At 38.3% G+C, this 24,385-nt stretch overlaps 2 protein-coding genes across 3 annotated transcripts; both read right to left on the bottom strand.

The window, feature by feature from the left end:
• Positions 1–298: 298 nt before the first annotated feature.
• LOC110759752 (uncharacterized) lies at positions 299–6,628 on the bottom strand. The gene is made up of 4 exons (XM_021961872.2): positions 4,009–6,628; positions 2,666–3,235; positions 1,901–2,076; positions 299–1,802 (listed from the first exon to the last, which is right to left on the bottom strand). The coding sequence occupies exons 1-4, from the start codon at positions 6,461–6,463 to the stop codon at positions 1,395–1,397; spliced, it is 3,609 nt and encodes a 1,202-aa protein (XP_021817564.2). The 5' UTR covers positions 6,464–6,628; the 3' UTR covers positions 299–1,394.
• Positions 6,629–17,428: 10,800 nt separating this feature from the next.
• Positions 17,429–23,889, bottom strand: LOC110759751 (uncharacterized). 2 transcript variants are annotated; one of them, XM_021961871.2, is made up of 4 exons: positions 21,018–23,889; positions 19,499–20,068; positions 18,592–18,668; positions 17,429–18,485 (listed from the first exon to the last, which is right to left on the bottom strand). In XM_021961871.2, exons 1-4 carry the CDS (start codon positions 23,554–23,556, stop codon positions 17,850–17,852), a joined length of 3,822 nt encoding a protein of 1,273 aa, XP_021817563.2. In that variant the 5' UTR covers positions 23,557–23,889; the 3' UTR covers positions 17,429–17,849. The 2 variants fall into 2 exon arrangements, with proteins under 2 accessions (XP_021817563.2, XP_021817561.2); XM_021961869.2 differs by having other exon boundaries at positions 18,592–18,767; positions 21,018–23,882.
• Between the last annotated feature and the right edge of the window lie 496 nt (positions 23,890–24,385).

Here is a 24,385-nt window from a genome sequence, read left to right as displayed (position 1 = left end):
ACAACAATTTTTAACAATAATTGATTTTCTCACAGTTTACCAAACGGGCTGGACTTCCCAAAATTTTTTAAAAATCACTTATCACCCCAAATAAGCAATGCCAAACGGGCACTTATAATTATGCCTTTCATTGTTTTAACATTTAGTTGGTTTATTATTTATTTATGGTTTTTAAAAGAAAATTAGAAAGTTCACTGCCCTATTAATTGCATCCCATGGAATTAGAAATTTCCAGAACTGCAAATCCTTCCCTGCAAGACTTGCCCACTTGCTAACATTTAGTGGGATTAACAACCTCTTAGAATAAAAATAATATTTTCCAAATCTGATTTTATAACAACAAACTCTGCAGCAAAAGAAAGTAGTCCGATGTTTGAAACTTTGGAGAACATAGCATGACAGAAATTACATCACGTGTGAAGAGCTTTAGGTTCGGTATCAAAGCAAATCATGGGAGTGAACCAAATATGCATCATCGGATGCTGTTTATACCAAAATGAACAGCCAATAAGAATAAGACACGCGGACAAAGTCGAGCCTGCTCAAAGTTGCCTTTGGCACCCAGCACCTGGTCAAGCTGCCTTCGGCACCTAGGCTACCGATCCATCCATTAGGGCAATGCCCTCACCAGGGACACGTGGCACGCTCAGAATCGACGTCCACAGTCCCACATCGAAATTCTACACCAAGTGCACACCTCCCAAGGCCTATAAAGGAGGCCAACTACCCCAAAATAGAGGTGATCAGAACTCATGGCATACTGCCTATTTGATCTGTCAGTTAACTTAACTAAATCCGAACTTACTTAAGCATCGGAGAGCTTTCGGCCGGTACCACACTGGTGCCCTAGGCCTTATCGAGCGTTTTTCTCATATTGCAAATCACAATCCCTACCGAGGCCATCAGGATACCGAAGGCCCAAAACCACTAAGTTGCGCCCGAAAAGGACTAAACCATTTTTTAGCATCAACAGATGCTGCCTTAAAATGATCAACATAAACATCTAACCTAGAACAAGAAAAAAACCAAAAAACATTGTATGAAGAGTAAAAGCATGTTTTCAAATGCTCCATCTATGGTGTCAAGGGTCCCAACAATGAAGTCAGTCAAAACAGTTGCTTCTCCAAAATGGCAGTAATGCAACTTACAAAAGCAAGCAGGTCGGCAACCTACCAAAGTTGGGCCACTCATTAACTGACTGGTAAATATACGAGGATGGTAAACCAAGATCCGCAGCACTGCAGACTGGGGGAGCGGCCGCCTTTTGGGGATTACTATGTACACGTGTGGCAGTTCGTACTAGGGTTGATAAGGGCCAAGTGTTGAAGCCATACCAAACTGCTCAGGGTCTCTCATTCTCATGGTGCCCAGAAGGCAAACTTCTATGCTGATAGTCAGGACTGGAAGTTGGTATTCGATGTTCGTTGGAATTTATTTGAATGCTGTTGTTGTTGATGTGGTTGAGCCCCTTTGCGTTTATTCCATTTTGTCTGCTTTTGTTGTTCAAACTTATTCGCCTCTTGTTGTTCAGTCCAGATGGCAATAAATTTACTCTGTTCATGTTGTTCAACTTTGCCGACAAGAGATTTGTTATCCTCTTGTTGCCCAACTTTGCAGGCAAGAGATGTCGCTGAACGTCTTTGATTGTCCTTTATTTTCTCAACCAGATCCTCCTTTATTTTCTCAACCAAAGCTAATTGATGTTCAATCTTCCCAGATGGGTATACAGACTCAAGATTGCAATCTTTGATGCACTGAATCACAGCTCTGAATTCAGCAATTTCATTATCTAAAACCTCAACCTGTAAGCAAAACAACATAGAACGTAAGCTTTTACATTTTTCCTGTATTTAACTATTCAGGAACCAAATATTGGACAGCCAAAGAAGAGCTAAGGTACCTTTTCATCTAGTGATTTCTTTTTCTTGCGAATTCTCTTGTTACAGATCTTTGTATTATCCACAAACTTTTCTAAGAGTAGTACTGGAGGAAAAGTGTCATATAACTTGAATGTGCAAATCAACCTAACAGCCTCAATCAGTTGCCTTCCTTCAATAAGATTCCGAATAAAATGGTCTGCATGTAAAACAAAACTGCAGGATTAACCAATGTAGTCCACGGAAGTTTCAAGGAGAACACAGAATACCAGTGGAGCAAGAACATGAATTCACCAACTTTAGTAATAGGAGAGATAATCATTCACAACAAACTGGATATAAAACGAATCAATAGCTACAAATCTGCATAAATATACTGAGGTTCTGAACCACAGAGTGATAAACAATTCACTTAGAATATATTATAAAACCCAACAAAATCAATCTGTATATAATCCCTTACAGACATAACTTCATTGTACATTTTCCTAATTCCTAATCTCATGACTCATATCATGAATTTTATCTTTGAAATTAAAAATCTTCAAGCCATTTGCTAATATTCGACCCATTAGCAGTCAATACCGACTCAAGATAATTATCACTATAGCACAATGGACACAAGAATGGGATATAGGACACACACAGCTACAAACACCTATAGCTAAAACACTGTAAATAGCAAAATGAAATTAAAGAGCCTATCAAGGAATAAACAAGATTGATGGTAAGCTAAACACAAACAGCACAATGAACATAATATGAAAATTCATATTCAAGAAACTTACTAGGGATCTTATCTGCAAAACTGAGATTCTGACATAATTCTCGAGTCTGTTTATCCTGAGAAATCCTCCCAAGAAGCGATACCATATCATATCTAGTAAAGGTAGAAAACAAACCATATTTAGCAATAAACTGCAAAAAACCCAAATGTTCCAATGAATTTTGAGTATCAGCTCCCATTTTTGCTTTCCACTGGATTGCTAGCTTTCTTGCATCGTCCATCACATGAGGTCCAACATGCGGTGAGACACAAATTAGCTGCTCCAATAGGTTGATGTAACTCAACATGACAGTTTCTTTAGAACGAACATCCCCATTTCCCCAGTATTGAGCAAAAGAATTTTGCATCACATCCAACACAAATTTTGCTGGGTCCAATGACGTCTGAAGAGCAGCCAAAGTTTCATTTTGTATTAAATGATTCCCTCTCGCAAGCTCATGTACAAACCCCTGCAAATTCCTTGCATCTGTAGTAGCAGTTAGTTGAAGATTCGGAGAAGAAACAGCTACTGCATTTTTGGTCAGGGAAGATTCTGGTTTCTCAGTTTTGACAGGGGAACAAATGATGCTGGCTGTGCCAAAAAAATAAAAAAATTTGCAGTAGACAGGTTAGTGAGTGTAATTCTGAACTTAACATATTAAAACATATTTATAGCATTATGTGCTAATTGTTCTTTGAGTGTTGTGTGGAGTGGGGACGGGGATAGCTATTAGGTTCAAGTCTTTCCAAGCAAAACCCCAAAACGAATAAGAAAAGTCTTGTTTAGAATATATGAGAGCATCAGACGGTATTATGGGCAAGTTGGAAATATAGACTGCCCAAATGGCTAATTTAGAAGTACAAGCAAAATTTTCAATAACAAAAGCTACGATGAAATGGTATCAAGATGTTATAAGACCCAGGGCCGGCCCTGACTTTTGGATGGCCCAGGGCCAAAAATTAAAATGAGGCCCCTTTATGTTTCATCCTCTTGAATATAGTAACTGAGAGTAACAAGTACTCTTCAACACTGCTCTAAAAACAAGAGTAAAGCGCATGTCCAGTGGGAAATTGTAACCAATGCTTCTCAACAATAAGAATTATAATCATTAAAACTTTTTCCCTCTGAACAGAAGCTCCATAAGGCAAGAAATCACGCATTTCAGAACTGTTCTTTGTGACATTTATGGGTCATCATTGTATAGACTTCTATTTGTTGGATTAACAAGAGTAAGAAATATAACAAAGAACCTAATCAACTTGAGCCTGTTGATCGGAAAACAAAATTAAATAGGCAGTACTGTACAAATTATAAACTCAGATCTAAATGTGAAAAAAAGAAGTAAATAATTAAAAAGAACTTACCAGATGCTTTTTCTGTGCTACCAAGGGCCTGGGATAATTCAGTTGCCTGTTCATACTCGGAAATTGTAGCAATAAGACTTTGAAGCTCATTTCCATCATAAGCAGAGGTGATTTCATACGTAGTAACAAGCCTCAAAAAACCCAAAATCTCCAACCAAATCTCTGTTGCCCCCGTCATTTTAGCCTTCCAGTCACCCGCCAACTTAATTGCTTCTTCTCTCACCAGAGGATTAATTTGCGGTGAGATTTTCTTTAAAGCCTCTAACAAAAGAATACAACTTCTCCTAATAACTCTCAAATCAAAATTACACTCCCTGTTGTCTACAGTCGAATTTGAGGGGTAAAACCCTTGCATTGCATCCAAAACCAATTTTGCTGGGTCCAACGAGGCCTCAAGAACAGTTGAGATTTCACTACCCACTAAATCAATTCTCTTCAAATGCTCATTCATGAACTGCTGCAAGCCTCTACCATCCCTATTGATGATGGATTGATTACTTGCAGAAGAAGGAACAAAGGCATGGTTGGAAGGGATATATTCCACTTGCTCAATCTTCACTTGAGAATGAAGGGCATTAGTTTTCTCTTTCTCTTTCAGGTTTCGGGTGTGTTCTTCAGTGGATTTTTTAATCGAATCAAATTCTTTCTGCTTCAAATCAAGCCCTTTGGCCTGGTCTTCAAGTCGCCTTTCTTTCGTTTTCAGGTTTTGGATGTGTGCTTCACTGGATTTTCTGATCGAATCAAATTCTTTCTGCTTCAATTCAACCTCTTTGGCCTGGTCTTCAAGTTGCCTCTCTTTCGCTTTCAGGTTTCGGGTGTGTTCTTCAGTGGATTTTTTAATCGAATCAAGTTCTTTCTGCTTCAATTCAAGCCCTTTGGCCTGGTCTTCAAGTCGCCTTTCTTTCGATTTCAGGTTTTGGATGAGTTCTTCACTGGATTTTATGACCGAATCAAATTCTTTCTGCTTCAATTCAAGCCCTTTGGCCTGGTCTTCAAGTTGCCTTTCTTTCGATTTCAGGTTTTGGATGAGTTCTTCACTGGATTTTCTGATCGAATCAAATTCTTTCTGGTTCAATTCAAGCTCTTTGGCCTGGTCTTCAAGTTGCCTCTCTTTCGCTTTCAGCTTTCGGGTGTGTTCTTCAGTGGATTTTTTAATCGAATCAAATTCTTTCTGCTTCAATTCAAGCCCTTTGGCCTGGTCTTCAAGTCGCCTTTCTTTCGATTTCAGGTTTTGGATGAGTGCTTCACTGGATTTTCTGATCGAATCAAATTCTTTCTGCTTCAATTCAACCTCTTTGGCCTGGTCTTCAAGTTGGCTCTGTTTTGATTTCAGGTTTTGGGTGTGTTCTTCAATTGATTTTTTTATCGAATCAACTTCTTTCTGCCTGAATGCAAGCTCTTTGTCCTGGTCTCCAAGTTGACTCTCTTTCATTTGTAGTCCCTTAGACATTTTATCCAAATGCTTCTCGCCATCTCTGATCGATTTTTGGAGTTCATCCAAATTCTTTTCTTTCAACTTAACCTCATTGAGGCGTTCACTTACCCTCTTGTCCATGAATTCAAGTTCCCTCGCTTTGAAATCAAGTTTACAAGACCACTCCTCCATTGAATTCTTAAGCAAACCAAAATCTCTCTCTTTCAAATCTATTTCCCTAATTTTTTTCTCTCTCGATTCGAGTGTATTTGAGCACTCTACTAACCATTTTTGAATCAACTTAAGTTTCTCCTCTTTCAAACTCAACTCCTTGTCGCATTCCTCAATCGATCCTTTCGTTGCTTGAATTAGCTCTTCTTTCAAATCAAACTCTTTCTTGTGCTTCTCAATCGACCCAAGAATCTCATTCAATTGCCTCTTCTTCAACTCTATGTCCTCAACGTACTTGTTCAACGCTTCTTGAAACCGTTTCACTTCCTCCTCCTTAGACTCGGCCAATTTCGACTTCTCTTCCACAATTTTCGCAACCCAATTCAATTTTTTCGTCCTCTCTTTAAGACGCTGATCAATCGAATCAAAATATGTCTCCTTCTCTAAAACAAACTTCTCAACTGCCATCAACCGCTTCTCCTGAACAATGACCTCATCGCTGTGTTCCTGAATCAATGACCAAAGTGAATGCAAGTGGTTCTTACAGTCAATTACCTCTTTCAATTTCTGATCGAGCAATCTATCAAGGCCGCGCAACTCAATGGCTTTGGCTTCCATATCCGAGCGAAATTTCCACTCTTTTTCTTCCAACTTGGTCTCCCGGACTCCGATATCCTCTTCGCGGGCCTCGAGTTCTCGGAACCGGGCCTCTAGGGTGTCCCGAGTCGACTCAAAGTGGTCCTCGAGGTCCTTCCACTGCACAGTAAAAATGATGAACGAATTAGCTTGCGCATGTATGATATCGTACGCCTTGGCCAGGCTCCTCTGCTTAGAGTCGGACTCTCTCAAATCCGACTCTATCTTCTCCATTGTCTCAAACGTGGTGGAGATTCTGGAGACTGGAAGTGAAGAAAACAAGAAAAAACGCAGCGACGAAACGTCTGGTTGAAACCCTAGAAAGAAACAGTGGAGGAAAAGAAAGAAGAGAGTGTAGTTTGTATGCGGTTGCTTCTCTGGATTTTAAAGCGAACGCAAAGAAACCTGCTGCTGTAACCAAAACAAAAACAAAGAGGAGAGTGGAGGGCGGTGGGTGTAGGCGGGACCACGCAAAGCATGCAACTTGGGGCACGTGTGGAAATCTTTCCACCCTGGCCATCGGTCTGTTCCTAATTAACTTTCATTTTTTAATAAGAGTGTGCATTGTTTATGTCTTTTGCAGGCGACAATTAGAGTGCGCCACTAATGGTTGAGGGATAGTGTTGTTGATTAAAAAATATATATCATTAGTGTTGTAAATGAGTGGGTGTGGATGGCCCACATGTTAGAAATGAAAGCCAATTAGTTGGGAGCAAGGTTTAAAATATTGATGGTATTTGAAATATCGGTAGTTTAACAAAATAGAAATTTCGATAGAAATATCGGGATATTATCGATATTGATAAAAATTGAATAAAAACCACATAAATTGTAAGAAAAACTTGAAAATTTTTATTAAAACTTTGGAGGATGTTTATTTAGTCAATTATTTATTAGTTTATAATAAAAAATAGAAGGAAATGCATTGTATGATGGGTTTAATTGATTTAAGTTGATTATATAGCGAGCTTACAAACACTAGCAGTTTAATTAATGAAAGAATATTAAACATACCATAATCATTTATATATAATGATTTACTATATTTTATACTTTATACATTGCATGGTAAGATACATGAGTGACTTAGTACCACATAGAGTTCTTCTTTGCTTATTATCACAAAAACATAAGCAACATGGTGGTTAAGGCGTTGGAGGAGTGAAATGGTAAGGGTTCGAATCCCATTTGTGTGTGTGCTTTGTATTTTTTTTTTTTTTCATTATAGAGAAATTTTGACAAAATATTGTTGAAGTATGAGTGAAATTATCGACATCGATATTTTCCGATATTATCGATATTTATATGATATCCGTGACTCGAAAAAATGATAATATCCTCGATATTTCGTCAATATTATCGATATTTCGTCAATATTATCGATATTTCGTCAATATTATCGATATTTTATACTATTGTTGGGAGTGGATTTTATTATATCTATCTCTTTGTAGAGATAGACTATACGGTCTGTGTGTGTTTGGAAATTGAGAGAGAGAGAGAGAGAGAGAGAGAGAGAGAGAGAGAGAGAGAGATGACAACAATATTTTGTTTTTGTTTTTTTTATATTTAAATTGGTCACTGATGTTAGCACGATATAAGCAAATCCAGGCAGCATCTTTGGCATGTTACCATAGGTAGAAGTGCTCTAAGAGCAATCCCAATCATAGTTCCTAAATGGGGCTCTAAAAATAGTGAATAGAAACTCATTTAGAGCTCCAGTGGAATATTCTAGACTCCAACCCTCCGTTTGGATGAAGGAATTGAAAATGATATAGAATTCTAAAATGACGGAATTTAGATTTTAAGGATTTCAATTTTGGCAATTAAAAATTTCAATGTTTAGATTTATGTATGTCAAATTTTGTAAATGACACTATGAAAATTGTGAAATGACGCCTATTTGGTGGAAATTAAACTCGGGAATTTGATGACCCAATTTTCATGATTTTTTTTGCACGTCATTTAATAAATTCCGTGCTTAAGTTGCCAAACAACGGAATTGTGAATTTATCCTCTTAAATTCCCGACTTTTAACTAAATTCGGAGTTATTTTCCCTCATCCAAACATAGGGAAGGTATCTTTCCCACAATGGGGACTCTAAACCAAAGGCTCTAAAGGTATTTATTTTTTATTGCATATATTGTAGGCTTATTTATTACAGTGCCTTATGAAATTATGGTCCAAACAACCACCTATGATGATTTTGCTTTCTGAAACCCTAAACCAGAGAGTGTATCATAGAGAGAGAGAGAGAGAGAGAGAGAGAGAGCGTTGTGTTGTGAGGGAGAGAGTCGCACAACTTTCACGTTCACGTATCCTGATCGGTGCAATAATTACATATCATTTTGTACCCTTCTAACTTATGATTTGGTTATGTTTTTTAGTTAAACTTGTGCTTTTAATAAGTTTTGTGTTTGTTTCAGTGTAATAAGCTTGAGACTCATTTATTGCATTTTGGAGACAAGTTAGCTCGAAATGGTGTCTGCATATCAGTCAACTTCACGTATTAGACTGTACTTACTCAAGAAGAACCAGATAATGAGCCATATATCATTGGAAAGATACGGAAGTCTAGTTTCTTTAGAATTTTACGGTTCATGATTCCGAGTCTCCTAGAGGAAGTTATATATGTTTTGGCAGCTTAAGGTCAAATTCGGCAGCATCTGCGTTACTGTGCCAAAAATCACATTTGAAGGGCTTTCCGATTTTTTCTTGAGCTGGGCTGCATATGCTTGGAAAGATAAGACAAATAGCTTCAAGATACATATTTTTCCAGATTTTTCAGAATGGAGCCACAAGCTGACTGCAATGCATTGTCATGCATGACATATGCATGATGAAGTGTTGTTGATTGTGGGAAAGTTTGGTGAAGCATATTCAATATCTATATTTGAGTGAAATTTTGCAGCAGCCAAATGAATTAAAAGAAGATGAAGTGAGAGCTGCAACACTAAGCCTACAGACAAGAGGAATTGTTTTCAAATGCAATAGTGTGTTAGGTGAATTAAGTGTTGTAAGTTGGTGAAGTGAGTGTGGTTAGTGAACTCTATTGTATAATTCAGATTTTCACTTCCCCTAAGCCTATAAATAGGGAAGTTCTCTAAGCTTGTAAACACACCCCAATGGAGGGAGCTCTCAAACACTTCTCTAGAGCTCCCTTCCCTTCTCTCCCTCAAATTCTCTTAGTTTTCCTTTCTAGTTCTCAAGTGTTGTACCAAATCTCCCAAACACATTTCCCTTCTCTTCCAAAAGTCTCCATGTCTCAAACATTTCACAAACACCTTTCTCTCCCTTTCCTAAGTTTCTCAAACACATGTTCTTCCAAATTCCCCATGTTCTCAAACACGTTTCCTTTCTCTTCTCCAAACTTCCCAAACACTTCTTCATTCTCTTTCAAATTCTCCATGTTCTCAAACACATCTCTCTTCTCTTCCAAAATCCTCAAAGCTCTCAAACACATGTTCTTCCAAAATTCTCTAAAGTTCTCAAACACTTTCTTCTCCCTCCTCCAAGTTCTCAAACACCTTCCTTTCTTCCTCAAATTCTCCTAGTTTCTTTAATGTTCTCTTAGTTGTAATTTATTTTTCTTTGTAATGTAAATTCTTTTCTTAAGTATTCAAGTTTGATTAGTTTCCAAGTTTCAATTATGGTTCTTGTTCTTATTCATTATGCTTATAAGTTAATATGCTAGTTTGAATGATTGATCACCATTAAGGCTTGCATGTTAGCTATCTTGGTTTGAATTAAGAGTAGACACAATGCTTTAATTCGAATTGAACTATGAATAGGAAGAGTGTGTATGAATTCGACAATCTGGATTAGATACATACTTGGTTGTTTAAAACATTCTTCTATGCTTAATGGATTCCTAATGCTTAGGTTAGACAACAAATTAATCAAATTAGGAATACAAGGTTAGGACCAAACACCATGGCTTAATCATACTTTAGCTAGAATCAATCCATTAAACTAAATTGAACTTGGGAACTTATCTGCTTGAGTTAGTTATTTTCTTTCTTACTTGTTTTATGTTCTTTTGTTTTCATTTATGTTTTGTGTAGGAAAACTGAATTGGATCATTCAATCACCAATCCCTGTGGAATCGACCTCGCACTTACATATGTTCTACTACCAAACGGCTCGTGCACTTGCGAGTATCACAAGTTGAGGATGCAGCTGAATCCATTTTGGTGCAGCTGAAATTTACGCAACATATCCTCCTCAAGTCTCTATAATTTCTATCTCCCTAAAAGGAGGGACCACCCAAGCATGCAAGGTATCACGTGTCCAAATCCGTAATTGGATTATGAGGAATTGAATTGAGGAGGAGTTGGATTGATGAGAATTAGATTTCAGATTCCTGTTGAAGTTGTTTACTAAACCATATGGATTGGGGGAGTTAGATTCCAAATTCCTATTAAAGTTGTTTACTAAACCATATGGCATTGGGGTAGGAGTGATACTAATTACTAAAATGTCTTCGTTATTGGGTTAAAGTATATGGCAGATTTGAAAATTTGAAAATTGTGTGAGGATATAATAGGTAAAAAAGATGAATTCCTAATAGGTTAGTTCTCCTGGAATTAGAATACCACCTCCTACCCAAGAATTGAATTCCTTCAAAATCAGGAATTCAATTCCTAATTTTGTGTGGATCAAAGCAATAAGCCATCGCTTTCATATATAAAAAAACCCTAGCCGCACTCTAGCCCCTTTTCTCCTTGCCGAAAACCAACCATAAGGAAGCTAAGGGGGGAGGTGGCCACTACCCTTCCTCCCCTCTGCTCATGTTCCCCTTCCTCTCCTCATCTCCCTGTCTTTTTCTCCCATATTTTCCCTTCCTCTTATCCCCTCTTCTCCTCCCCTTCCCCTCCCTAGATAATCTAGATATGTTTGTTTGTTTGTTTGTTTTGTTTGATTATTTTTGCAGTGTTCTAGGTGTCTGGTGTTGTCTTTGTCTCGACGACAGCGACAGTAGTGACACTGAATTGTGTCTCTCCTTGGGAGACTCATGATACCTGGTGGCTGATGTTTTGTCTCTGTTTCAATGGCGGGGGCAACAACAATGCTGGTGGTAGTTGTTGGGATGTGGTGCTCTTCTCTACTCTGTGCCGATAAGAGAACTATGCTTGGTCATATGAGGTTTTCTTTGTCCGATTCTGAGTTGAAATGGAGTGCTTCTCAGGGGTCCTTTTACTGTTGTTTATATGTTCCTCACACATGTTCTCTCCTGGTTTCTGCTATGATATGCCTTGCAGTTTGTGTGGGTGTCAAAGGACTATGATTTTGCTCATATAAAGCTTCTTTTGACAGTTGGGATGTTTTACGGTCCTCTCATATGGGTCTATTGTGTTGGTCTATAGTTGCGGTTCTTATCGAAGGTCTATGTGTTAGTTTCATTTTTTATTTGTTCTTTTATTATAATGGTCTAAAGTGACATGAATCAGACTCTCTTGTTAGTCAATGACATGTGTGGTACTCTTTCCTCCCATGAGGTTTGTCTTATGAGGTTGTCCTAGGAAGGTTTTAACGAGGTCACTGTATCATATCGTTCTTTGTACATCTTTGGTTCTATGAATGAATTATCTTTCTCAAAAAATAATAATAATAATTTTGTGTGGGCTCTATAGATAGAATTTAATTCCTGATTAGCAAACACATCATCAAAGTAATTTAATTATTATGTCAATGCCTCTTATTTTTTCTTTTAAATTATAACCATACAAATCAAACTTAAAAGTGAAACATAGGGATGACAACGGACCGATTAGAGGTTGAGTATGACAAACATCATAAGAAGGTTAGTAAAAACATTTGAACGTGGATTAAAAAAGATATTGGGTGGTTGTGTTCCATAAAAATAGGATATATTATCTGAATTTTCTTTTATTTTTATTTTTTTAATATGAAAAAGTGTGAATTTACCATATTATCCTCAATTAATTAATAATTTCAATTCTTAATGTTTGCATTAACTAATGACATTTTTTAGTATTTTAAATGTTTTACTATTCTCTACCTTTTGCTTTATATATATAGATTTAGTTAGATTAATATTTTTTTTGGGTAAAAATAAAAACTAGAAAGTGTAGTGCCCCATTAATATTATAGTTATAGATCCGCCTTGACTGTTGCAATTGCATCCCATGGAATTAGAAGTTTCCAAAAACTGCAAATCTTGCAAGACTTGCCCACTTGCTAACATTTAGTCGGATTAGCAACCTCTTAAAATACAAATTAAGAAATACTTATAATAATAATAATAATATTTTCCAAATCTAAATTTATAACAACAAACTCTGTAGCAAAAGAAAATAGTCCGATGCTTGAAACTTTGGAAAACATAGCATGAACGAAATTACATCACAAAGCCAGAGTCCAAAGTTAATGGACAGCCGCAACCAGAAAAACAAAGCATACAAATACAAAGATTAGAGGTAGAAGACGGCCTAACCAACTGGTGGTGGCATTGTCAAATTCCACACTAGTCCCAAACTAATGATGGGGTGGACAAGGTAACCCATCCTTATTAAGAATGCCTACCAGCAAGGATGGGGGTCTATTGACCCAAAAAGATGGGATCATCCTCGACAATTCTATCCTGGCCAAGTGGTCTGCTGCCAAGTTTGCGTTTCTGGGAACCCAAGACCAACTACACCCTAAATTCTGCCTGAATCTCTTTTATCAATGTGAGTATAGGATACACATGCCACCTGCCTCTTAAAATGGACCCTTGAAGAGCATTGATAATCTCCCTGGAGTCTGATTCAATTACAATGTGAGCACAATCCTGCTGCTTGGCGAATTTGCACCTTTCCAACACAACCAAAGCTTCAGAGAGTAAGGGCGAATAAGCTATAATTGGAATAGCCTCACCTGCCACAAAATCCCCCAAAGCACTGCGAAGGACTATTCCCACACCTGCTTGTTGAACAGTAGATTGCCATGGAACGTCTACATTAACTTTGATGATATTACTTGGGGGAGGAGACCACCATTGGGGTGGTTTTGATTGCCCTTATAACTGATAGGGGATGCGGGGCCTTATGCTCCATAACAGCTTTGCAACAGGCTTTCCAAATGTGCCAGCATGTGTGGGCAATAATAGTACTCATCCATTCTCGATCGATCACACTTAGAACCCCTTCATTTGTGATTGACAACAACCATCTATCCATACTTGTGATCGCTCCTTTGTCTATCTTGATATTCAATTGGCCACCAAACCACACAGGTTCAACCCCAGGACAGAGTAAGAGCATGTGTTCAACATATTCGGAAAATTCACCGCAAATAGATCAAATAGGGGAGGTGCCCATTTTTCGCAGAAATAAGTTCTCCTTCGTGGCAATTCCATTCCGGAAAGCTCTCCAAATAAAATTACAAATTTTCGGGGGAGCTTTTATTTGCCAAACAAACTTCTAGCAAACCGCATCAACATCGTGAGAGGAGGAGGGTCTATTTTGCTGCCGAGTAATTGAGGAGCTATGCAGCCAGTGATACCCAGATTTTACAGAGTAGCATCCATTCTTTTCGAAAGGTCACACCAGTCTATCTTTATTCCTCGGGCTTGCAAATTTAATCTTGGCAATGGCTTCAGCAACTTTATCATCAATCAGGTGCCGAATTGGGTTGAGGTCCCAATTACGGATATCAAAATTAATAATGGAATTGACTATTTGCTCTAAATCCACCATACCATTAGCCATAGGTTGCAGCCTTCCACCCTCAAAACTTGGAATCCAATTATCAACTCATAGCCTAACCTGAGAGCCATCAAGAACCTGCCAGTAAGCGACTTGCAACTAAATATCCCTCCCCTGCAGTAAACTAGCCCACGCCCAGGAAGCCCGACTACCCTTTCTGGCTTGAAGAAAAATTTCATTTGGGAAATAAAGACCCTTCAAAGTTTTTGCCGAAAGAGAGTCAGGTTCGGTGATGAGTCTCCAACATTGCTTAGTTATCAACGCCAAATTAAATTCATGAAGGTCATGAAAGCCCATACCGCCAGCCTGTTTTGAGAGACCCAAAGAATTCCAATTGATCCAGTGTATCCTTTTCTCATTTCCCCTCTAGCCCCACAAGAAATTTGACATTAATGAATCAATTTCCTTACAGATTTTGGAAGGGAACACAAAGATGTGCATTGGATAAGCTGGAACAGCTTGAACCACTGCTTTCATCAGAACCTCATGACCTACATGCGAAAGAAGTTGTTGTTTTCAACCTTGGATTTTAGACATAATTCTCTCCTTAATGTACATCAGTGCCTCAAGCTTTGAATAGCCCCAAATAGTAGGGAGACCGAGATACCTCCCAGGATCATCAACCTGTGGTATCCCAGGAATATGGCAGAGACGCTGGCCCAAATTTGATTGAGTATTGGGGCTGAAGAAGATAGTTGATTTGGCCAGACTAATTTGTTGTCCAGACGCTCTACAATAGGCATTTAAAAGCTGCACCATGTTTGTACAATTCTACTATGAGGCCCTTAGGAAAATTAAGGTATTATCGGCTTACATGAGATGGGAGAGAGTAGGTCTCGACCGACTTAATTTAACGCTCTGCAAAAAACCAGATTCGCAAGCCTTAAGCACTAATAAGGAGAGAACCTCGCTCACCAATAAGAACAAGTAAAGGAAGAGTGGGTCTCCTTGTCTCAATCCACGAGTGGGTTTAAATCCTCCCCCTAGCTGTCCATTAAGGATCACAAAAAAATGCACCGCTTTGATACAGCTCATAATCAACTCCACCCACCTCTCAGTGAACCCCATTCTAATCATCACAGCCTCCAAGAAATCCCACTCCATGCGGTCGTACAATTTATTCATATCAACTTTGACTCCCATTTCAAACACCTTATTCGATTTCCTAAGCTTCAAGTAATGGAATACCTCATGAGCCAGGGATAATATTGTCTTGAATTTGGCGCCCAGGGACAAAGGCATTCTGGATGTGATGAATGAGGTTAGGCATGTGAGGTTTGAGCCTATTTGCCATAATGTTTTAGAGAATTTTATACGAATAATTACACAACCCAATCGAATGAAATTGGGAAACAATCTCAAGACATGGGATTTTCAGAATCAGCACTAAGTTGGTTGAGTTGAGGGAAATTGGGGAGAATACCTTCAAAAAAATCTTTCACTGTCCCTTGCACCTCAGCAAGAATGGTGTCCCAATACGCCTGATAGAACATTCCTTGAAACCCGTCCGGCCCGGGGCTCCGGGGCTTTCATTTCCCCCATTTGGAAAACCGCATCTTGATCGGTTCATAATTGTATATCATTTTGTACCCTTCTAGCTTATGATTTGGTTATGTTTTTGAGTTAAACTTGTGCTTTTAATCCTTTTTGTGTTTATCTTTCAGTTCATTGAGCTTTAGGTAATAATGATAGCTTTGGATAGTAAATGATGCAATCCATGCATGTTAGGGCGTAATTTGGATGAAGGGAAGAAGAGCTTAAAGATAAACTCATTTTGGCTACAGCCCCCTGCCAGTCCAGTTCCGTAGGTCACATTGCAATATTTGTTTCAGCAACCTACACAGCTCGGATGAGGCCGCATTCTTCATGAAAGTTGTTCCAATGGGTGTGTACTATAACATATCCAAAATTCAGCACCATTGGATAAATATAGAGTCCGTTACCTAGCAAACACAGAACCATGCTCATGATGGATCTTATCAGCGCGGAAAATGAGTTAGCAATTTGTTTCGGCCTTAACTTCTTCCTCCGACCTTGGATTGGCCCAAATAACATATGGCTGGAAAGAAGACATTCTAAACTTCAAGTTTGAGTGCTTAAAGTCTTAATTTGCTTAAGGGAAGCCCAATTCGTAAGCCCTTGAAGTTGCTGGTCATGCTGACCTCAGGATGAGCTATTATTTCTGGTTGGAAGCTTGGTCATGGTGACATGAAGATGAGCTAGGGCTGCTGGTGGGATTTATTGGTGAAGTGCATCAACCAATTCAGATTTTATAATGCAAGTGTTGTATGCATTAGTGAAGTGCATCAACCATTTCAGATTTTATAAAACAAGTGTTGTATGCATTAGCCATACTTAATTCAGATTTTCAGCTTCCTTAGGCCTATATATAGTGAGGTTTCCCAAGCTTGTAAACACACCCCAAGGGGGGGAGCTCTCAAACACTTCTCTAGAGCTCCCTTCCCTTCTCTCCCTCAAATTCTCTTAATTTTGCTTTCTAGTTCTCAATTCTAGCTTTCCTTTTTCTTCTTAGTTGTAATTTATTTTTCTTTGTAATGTAAATTCTTTCCTTAAGTTTTCAAGTTGAATTAGTTTCCAAGTTTCAATTATGGTTTTTGTTCTTATTCATTATGCTTATAAGTTAATATGCTAGTTTGAATGATTGATCACCATTTAGGCTTGCATGTTAACTATCTTGGTTTGAATTAAGAGTATACACCATGCTTTAATTCGAATTGAACTATGAATAGGAAGAGTATGTATGGACATTCGACAACAGGGATTAGATACATACTTGGTTGTTTAAAATGTTCTTCTATGCTTAAAGGGTTCCTAATGCTTAATTTTAGGTTAGACAACAAATGATCAAATTAGGGAATTAGGAACACAAGGTTATGACCACACACCATGGCTTAATCATACTTTAGCTAGAATCAATCCATTAATCTAATTGAACTTGGGAACTTATTTGCTTGAGTTATTTCCTTTTTTCTTGTTGTATGTATTTCCTTTCTTTTTCATTTCTGTTTTGTGTAGGGAAAATGAATGGGATCATTCAATCACCAATCCTCGTGGGATCGACCTCGCACTTACATATGCTATACTACCAACGGTTCGTGCACTTGCGAGTATCACAAGTTGAGGATGCAGCTTAATCCATTTTGGTGCAGCTGTATCTACGCAACACATCTTTCACCTCAACCTCCAAGATTGGGCTAGTCAGCGCTGCATTCATCTCGTCACTAACAAAATGAGAAACACAATCAAGTAAATCCCCCCAATCTCTATGACCACCAGTTGTTAACAAATTTATGAAATGTTCCTCCAGTCTGTCTAATTCCCTCTGGGTTTTCAATCCAAACCCCATCATCATTCTTGATCTTAGAAAACGCCTACGTTGCAATGTTGCTGTTTGGCATTTTGCCCTGGTATTGTTATTCCAGTTTGACCACACACAAAAAAACGAAATTACATCACTTGCGAAAGAGGTTTAGGTTCGGCATCAAAGCAAATCAGGGTGGTGAACCAAATATATTAAAGAAAGTAACTAGGGTGCAGCAATCAGATACTGCGTTAACATTATCACTAAGCTGTAATAAATCAACATAAACATCTAGCCTAGAACCAAAAAGACCAAAAAACATTGTATGAACAGTAAACATGTTCTCAAAATATTTCAAATGCTCCACCTATGTTGTCAAGGGTCCCCTACAATGAAGTCAGTCAAAACAGTTGCTTCTCTGAAATGGAAGTTGTGCAACTCACAAAAGCAAGCAGGCTGGCAACCTACCAAAGTTTGGCCACTCATTAAATTACTATACGAGGATGGTAAACCAAGATCAGCAGCACTGCAGACTGGGGAGCAGCCACCTTTCAGGAATTACTATGTACACATGTGTGGCAGTTCATACTAGGGTTGATAAGGGCCAAGTGGAGGAGGGCTGGGGGTGAAGTGATGCGGCCGATGTATTCCAGAATTTGACATTGCACCAGTTTCGTAGTCGTTGGCATACATACCAAACTGCCCAGGGTGTCCACAATTAGCGCCAATTCCATATTCGTTGGCCGCAGCCGTACCAAACTGCCCAGGGTGTCTATAATTCTCATGCTGCCAAGATGGCACACTTCTATGCTGATAGTCAGGACTGGAAGTTGGCATTTGATATGGTCTAGCGGCCGATCCCCATGTTCGTTGGAATTTATTTGGATGCTGTTGTTGTTGATGTGGTTGAGCCCCTCTGCGTTTATTCCAATTTGTCTGCTTTTGTTGTTCAAACTTATTAGCCTCTTGTTGTTCAGTCCTGATGGCAATAAATTTACTCTGTTCATGTTGTTCAACTTCACAGACAAGAGATTTGTTCTCCTCTTGTCGCCCAACTTTGCAGGCAAGAGATGTCGCTGAACGTCTTTGATCCTCCTTTATTTTCTCAACCATAGCTATTTGTAATTCAATCTTCCCGGCTGGGTATACAGAATCGAGATTGCAATCTTTGATGCACTGAATCACAGCTCTTAAATCAGCAATTTCATTATCTAAAACCTTAACCTGTGAGCACAAAAACATAGCATGTAAGCTTTTACAGTCATACATTTTTCCTATATTTAACTATTCAGGAACCAAATATTGGACAACCAGAGAAGAGCTAAGGTACCTTTTCATCTAGTGATTTCTTTTTCTTGCAAATTCTCCTGTTCCAGTTCTTTGTATTCTCCACAAACTTTTCTAAGACTGGAACAGGGGGGAAAGTGTCAATTAACTTGAATGTGCAAATCAACCTAACAGCCTCAATCAGTTGCCTTCTTTCAATAAGATTCAGAATAAAATGGGCTGCATGTAAAACAAAATTGCAGGATTACCCATAGTACTCCACGGAAGTTTCAAAAGGAGAATACAATAGCCCAAACTTAAAAGAGGGTAATGTTGGCAAATGCATTAACAAAAGAAGAAAAAATATTTAGGATGGAAAAAAGAAGAACAGAGAACACAATCATATTTATGCAAGGAAAACACAGAATACCAGTGGAGCAAGAACGTGAATTCACCAACTCTAGTAGTACGAGAGGATAATCATTCACAACAAACTGGATATAAAACGAATCAATAGCTACAAATCTGCATAAATATACTGAGGTTCTGAACCACAGAGTGATAAACCATTCACTTAGAATATATTATAAAACCCAATGCAAGGGATTATTTACAGATTAATTTGGTTGGGTTTTATAACATATTCTAAGTGAATCTTAACTTCATTGTACATTTTCCTAATTCCTAACCTCATATCATGAATTTTATCTTCGAAATTAAAAATCTTCAAGCCATTTGCTAATATTCGACCCATTAGCAGTCAATACCGACCCAAAGATAATTATCACTTTAGCACAAGGGACACAAGAATGGGATATAGGACACTCAGAGTTACAAACACCTATAGCCAAAACACTGTAAATTGCAAAAGGAAATTAAAGAGCCTACCAAGGAATAAACAAGATTGATGGTAAGCCAAACACAAACAGCACAATGAACACAATATGAAAATTCATATTCAAGAAACTTACTAGGGATCTTATCTGCAAAACTGAGTTTCTGACATAATTCTCGAGTCTGTTTATCCTGAGAAATCCTCCCAAGAAGCGATACCATATCATATCTAGTAAAGGTAGAAAACAACCCATATGTAGCAATAAACTGCAAAAAACCCAAATGTTCCAATGAATTTTGAGTATCAGCTCCCATTTTTGCTTTCCACTGGATTGCTAGCTTTCTTGCATCGTCCTTCACATGAGGTTCAACATGCGGTGAGACACAAATTAGCTGTTCCAATAGGTTGATGTAACTCAACATGACAGTTTCCGTAGAATGAACATCCCCATTTCCCCAGTATTGAGCAAAAGAATTTTGCATCACATCCAACACAAATTTTGCTGGGTCCAATGACGTCTGAAGAGCAGCCAAAGTTTCACTTTGTATTAAATGATTCCCTCTTGCAAGCTCATGTACAAACCCCTGCAAATTCCTTGCATCTGTAGTAGCAGTTAGTTGAAGATTCGGAGAAGAAACAGCTGCTGCATTTTTGGTCAGGGAAGATTCTGGTTTCTCAGTTTTGACAGGGGAACAAATGATGCTGGCTGTGCCAAAAAATACAATTGCAGTAGACAGGTTAGTGAGTGAATAATTCTGAACTTAACATATTAAAACATATTTATAGCATTATGTGCAAATTGCTTTTGAGTGTTATGTGGAGAGGGGATGGGGATAGCTATTAGGTTCAAGTCTTACCAAGCAAAACCCCGAAACGAATAAGAAAAGTCTTGTTTTGAATATATGAGAGCATCAGACGGTATTATGGGCAAGTAGGAGATAGAGACTGCCCAAATGGCTAATTTAGAAGTACAAGCAAAATTTTCAATAACAAGAGCTAGGACGAAATGGTGTCAAGATGCTATAAGATTTGAACAACATATTCATAAAATAGGTGCAACTTAAACCATTAACGATTTTCAGGACAGCACAAAGGACAAAGCATTTCTTATAAAAAAAAAATAAAGAGGGTAAAACTATTTGCAATGTACAATATCATCTTTCTAAATAAAAGAACAAGGCCTAAAAGGACAATGGTTTTGAAACATGTTTAAAAATCATTGATTGCAGAAACTTCTTAGAGTAACAAGTACTCTTCAACACTGCTCTAAAAACAAGAGTAAAACGCATGTCCAATGGGAAATTGTAACCAATGCTACTCTACAATAAGAATTATTATCATTAAAACTTTTTCCCTCTAAAGAGAAGTAAGGCAAGAAATCAGAATTTCAGAACTGTTCTTTGTGACATTTATGGGCCATCACTGTGAAAAATTGACAATGATTCACAGGCCTATCCCATCCCACAACATGCAGAGGGCATTTTGCTGCTGGTATAGACTTCTATTTGTTGGGTTGACAAGGGTCAGAAATATAACATATAACCTAATTGACTTCAGCCGTACATCAGATAACAAAATTAAGTAGGCAGTGCTATACAAATTATAAACTCAGATCTAAATGTGACAAAAACAGCAAATAAATGAAAAGAACTTACCAGATCCCTTTTCTGTGCTACCAAGGGCCTGGGATAATTCAGTTGCCTGTTCATACTCTGCAATTGTAGCAACAAGACTTTGAAGCTCCTTCCCATCATACTCAGAGGTGATTTCATACGTAGTAACAAGCCTCAAAAAACCCAAAATCTCCAACCAATTCTCAGTTGCCCCCGTCATTTTAGCCTTCCAGTCACCCGCCAACTTAATTGCTTCTTCTCTCACCGGAGGATTAATTTGTGGTGAGACTTTCTTTAAAGCCTCTAACAAAAGAATACAACTCCTCCTAATAACTCTCAAATCAAAATTACAGTCCCTGTTGTCTGCAGTCGAATTTGAGGGGTAAAACCCTTGCATTGCATCCAAAACCAATTTTGCTGGGTCCAACGAGGCCTCAAGAACAGCTGAGATTTCACTACCCACTAAATCAATTCTCTTCAAATGCTCATTCATGAACAACTGCAAGCCTCTACCATCCCTATAGATGCTGGATTGATTAGTTGCAGAAGAAGGAACAAAGGCCTGGTTGGAAGGGATATATTCCAGTTGCTCAATCTTCACTTGAGAATGAAGGGCATTAGTTTTCTCTTTCGCTTTCAGGTTTCGGGTATGTTCTTCAGTGGATTTTTTAATCGAATCAAATTCTTTCTGCTTCAATTCAATCCCTTTGGCTTGGTCTTCAATTTGCCTTTTCTTCGATTTCATGTTTTGGATGTGTTCTTCACAGGATTTTCTGATCGAATCAAATTCTTTCTGCTTCAATTCAAGCTCTTTGGCCTGGACTTCAAGTTGCCTCTCTTTAGCTTTCAGGTTTCGGGTGTGTTCTTCAGTGGATTTTTTAATCGAATCAAATTCTTTCTGCTTCAATTCAAGCTCTTTGGCCTGGTCCTCAAGTTGCATTTCTTTCGATTTCAGGTTTCGGGTGTGTTCTTCAGTGGATTTTTTAATGGAATCAAATTCTTTCTGCTTCAATTCAAGCTCTTTGGCCTGGTCTTCAAGTTGCCTCTCTTTGGATTTCAGGTTTTGGATGAGTTCTTCACTGGATTTTCTGATCGAATCAAATTCTTTCTGCTTCAATTCAAGTTCTTTGGCCTGGTCTTCAAGTTGCCTCTCTTTTGCTTTCAGGATTCTGTTGTGTTCTTCAGTGGAATTTTTTATCAAAATAAATTCTTTCTGCTTCAGGTCAAGCTCTTTGGCCTGGTCTTCAAGCTGCCTCTCTTTCAATTTCAAAGATAAGGTCTGTTCTTCAGTGGATTTTTTTATCGAAAATAATTCTTTCTGCTTCAATTCAAGCTCTTTGGCCTGGTCTTCAAGTTGCCTCTCTTTTGATTTCAGGTTTTGGGTGTGTTCTTCATTGGATTTTTTGATCGAATCAACTTCTGTCTGCCTCAATGCAAGCTCTTTGACCTGGTCTTCAAGTTGACTCTCTTTCATTTGAAGTCCCTTAGACATTTTATCCAAATGTTTCTCGCCATCTCTGATCGATTTTTGGAGTTCATCCAAATTCTTTTCTTTCAACTTAACCTCATTGAGGCGTTCACTTACCCTCTTGTCCATCAATTCAAGTTCCCTCGCTCTGAAATCAAGTTTACAAGACCACTCCTCCATTGAATTCTTAATCATACCAAAATCTCTCTCTTTCAAATCTATTTCCCTAATATTTTTCTCTCTCGATTCGAGTGTATTAGAGCACTCCACTAACGATTTTTCAATCAACCTAAGTTTCTCCTCTTTTAATATCAACTCCTTGTCGCATTCCTCAATCGATCTTTTCGTTGCTTCAACAAGCTCTTCTTTCAAATCAAACTCTTTCTTGTGCTTCTCAATTGACCCAAGAATCTCATTCAATTGCCTCTTCTTCAACTCTATGTCCTCAACGTACTTGTTCAACGCTTCTTGAAACCGTTTCACTTCCTCCTCCTTAGACTCGGCTAATTTCGACTTCTCTTCCAGAATTTTCTCGACCCAATTCAAATTTTCGGTCCCCTCTTTAACACGCTGGTCAATCGAATCAAACTCCATCTCCTTCTCTTCCACAATTTTCTCAACCCAATTCAATTTTTTTGTCCTCTCTTTAACACGCCGGTCAATCGAATCAAACTCCATCTCCTTCTCTCTAACAAACTTCTCAACTTCCATCAACCGCTTCTCTTGAACAATGACCTCATCGCTGTGTTCTTGAATCAATGACAAAAGTGAATGCAAGTGGTTCTTACAGTCAGTTACCTCTTTCAATTTCTGATCGATCAATCTATCAAGGCCGCGCACCTCGCAGGCTTTCGCTTCCTTCTCCGAGCGAAAGTTCCACTCTTTGGCTTCCAACTTCGTCTCCCGGACTCCGATATCCTCCTCGCGGGCCTCGAGTTCTCGGAACCGGGTCTCTAGCGAGTTCCGAGTCGACTCAAAGTGGTCGTCGAGGTCCTTCCACTGCAGAGTAAAAATGAGGAACGAATTAGCTTGCGCATGTATAATATCGTACGCCTTGGCCAGGCTCCTCTGCTTGAACTCAGACTCTTTCAAATCCGACTCTATCTTCTCCATTGTCCCCGTCGTGGTGGAGATTCGGGAGACTGAAAACGAAGAAAACAAGAAAAACCGCAGCGATGAAACGTCTGGTCGAAACCCTAGAAACAGTGGAGGAGAAGAAAGAAGAGAGTGTGGTATGTGGTTTGTATCGTCTCTGGATTTTAAAGCGAACGCAAAGAAACCTGTTGTTGTTTTGTTTCTCACGGAACGAGGAGAGTTGTAAACCAAAAACAAAGAGGAGAGGGGAGAGTGGTGTGTGCAGTGGGGGCCACGCAAACCATACAGCTTGGACACGTGTGCAAATCTTTCCTACCTCGCATCGGTCTGTTCCTATTTGACTACGAATTATTTTGACCTTTTGCAGACGACAATTTGAGTGCGCCACCGACGGTTGAGGTGGAATCCATTATCTTCCTAATTTTACTCCTACTAGTACTACTCGAATCAATTTCTAATAAGATTTTAACTGCTCTCATTATTTGGAAAAAATAACGGAATATATCATAACATCCATAATTACCAACGCTTAGTGAGATTTTTCATATATTTTATTTATCAGACTTAGTGAGATTACTAGAAACTTCCTTAAATAAAATCTAGGAAACACCTACAATTTTTTAATAAATAACTAAGCCTTTTGACAATGCAAAACAATATTTTTTAAATATATTATCCATTTGATAAATTGATTTCTTTTTAACATTTTCATTACATAAGGGTATTTTGAATTATAAGTTCATTATCTCAAACAAACACACACTTATCCTTACTTTGTCAATTTTAAATAAAGAAAAGAAATAAACTTGTCCAACATTTTGTGTCTCAGCCATCCAATTTCATTTAG

Source organism: Prunus avium, chromosome 6, assembly GCF_965620075.1.
Source record: "Prunus avium chromosome 6, drPruAviu1.hap1.1, whole genome shotgun sequence".
Classification (NCBI taxonomy): domain Eukaryota; kingdom Viridiplantae; phylum Streptophyta; class Magnoliopsida; order Rosales; family Rosaceae; genus Prunus; species Prunus avium.
This window is presented reverse-complemented; position numbering and strand designations above follow the sequence as displayed.

What these genes read in the sequence shown, in the direction of transcription:
- LOC110759752 (XM_021961872.2), bottom strand. Translation starts at nt 6,463, where the DNA reads ATGGAGAAGATAGAGTCGGATTTGAGAGAGTCCGACTCTAAGCAGAGG. An exon ending in TAGCACAGAAAAAGCATCTG is followed by an intron (nt 3,236 to 4,008) that starts GTAAGTTCTTTT and finishes TTTTTGGCACAG; the next exon opens with CCAGCATCATTTGTTCCCCT. An exon ending in TTTTGCAGATAAGATCCCTA is followed by an intron (nt 2,077 to 2,665) that starts GTAAGTTTCTTG and finishes TTTTACATGCAG; the next exon opens with ACCATTTTATTCGGAATCTT.
- LOC110759751 (XM_021961869.2), bottom strand. Translation starts at nt 23,556, where the DNA reads ATGGAGAAGATAGAGTCGGATTTGAAAGAGTCTGAGTTCAAGCAGAGG. An exon ending in TAGCACAGAAAAGGGATCTG is followed by an intron (nt 20,069 to 21,017) that starts GTAAGTTCTTTT and finishes TTTTTGGCACAG; the next exon opens with CCAGCATCATTTGTTCCCCT. An exon ending in AGAAATCACTAGATGAAAAG is followed by an intron (nt 18,486 to 18,591) that starts GTACCTTAGCTC and finishes TTGTGCTCACAG; the next exon opens with GTTAAGGTTTTAGATAATGA.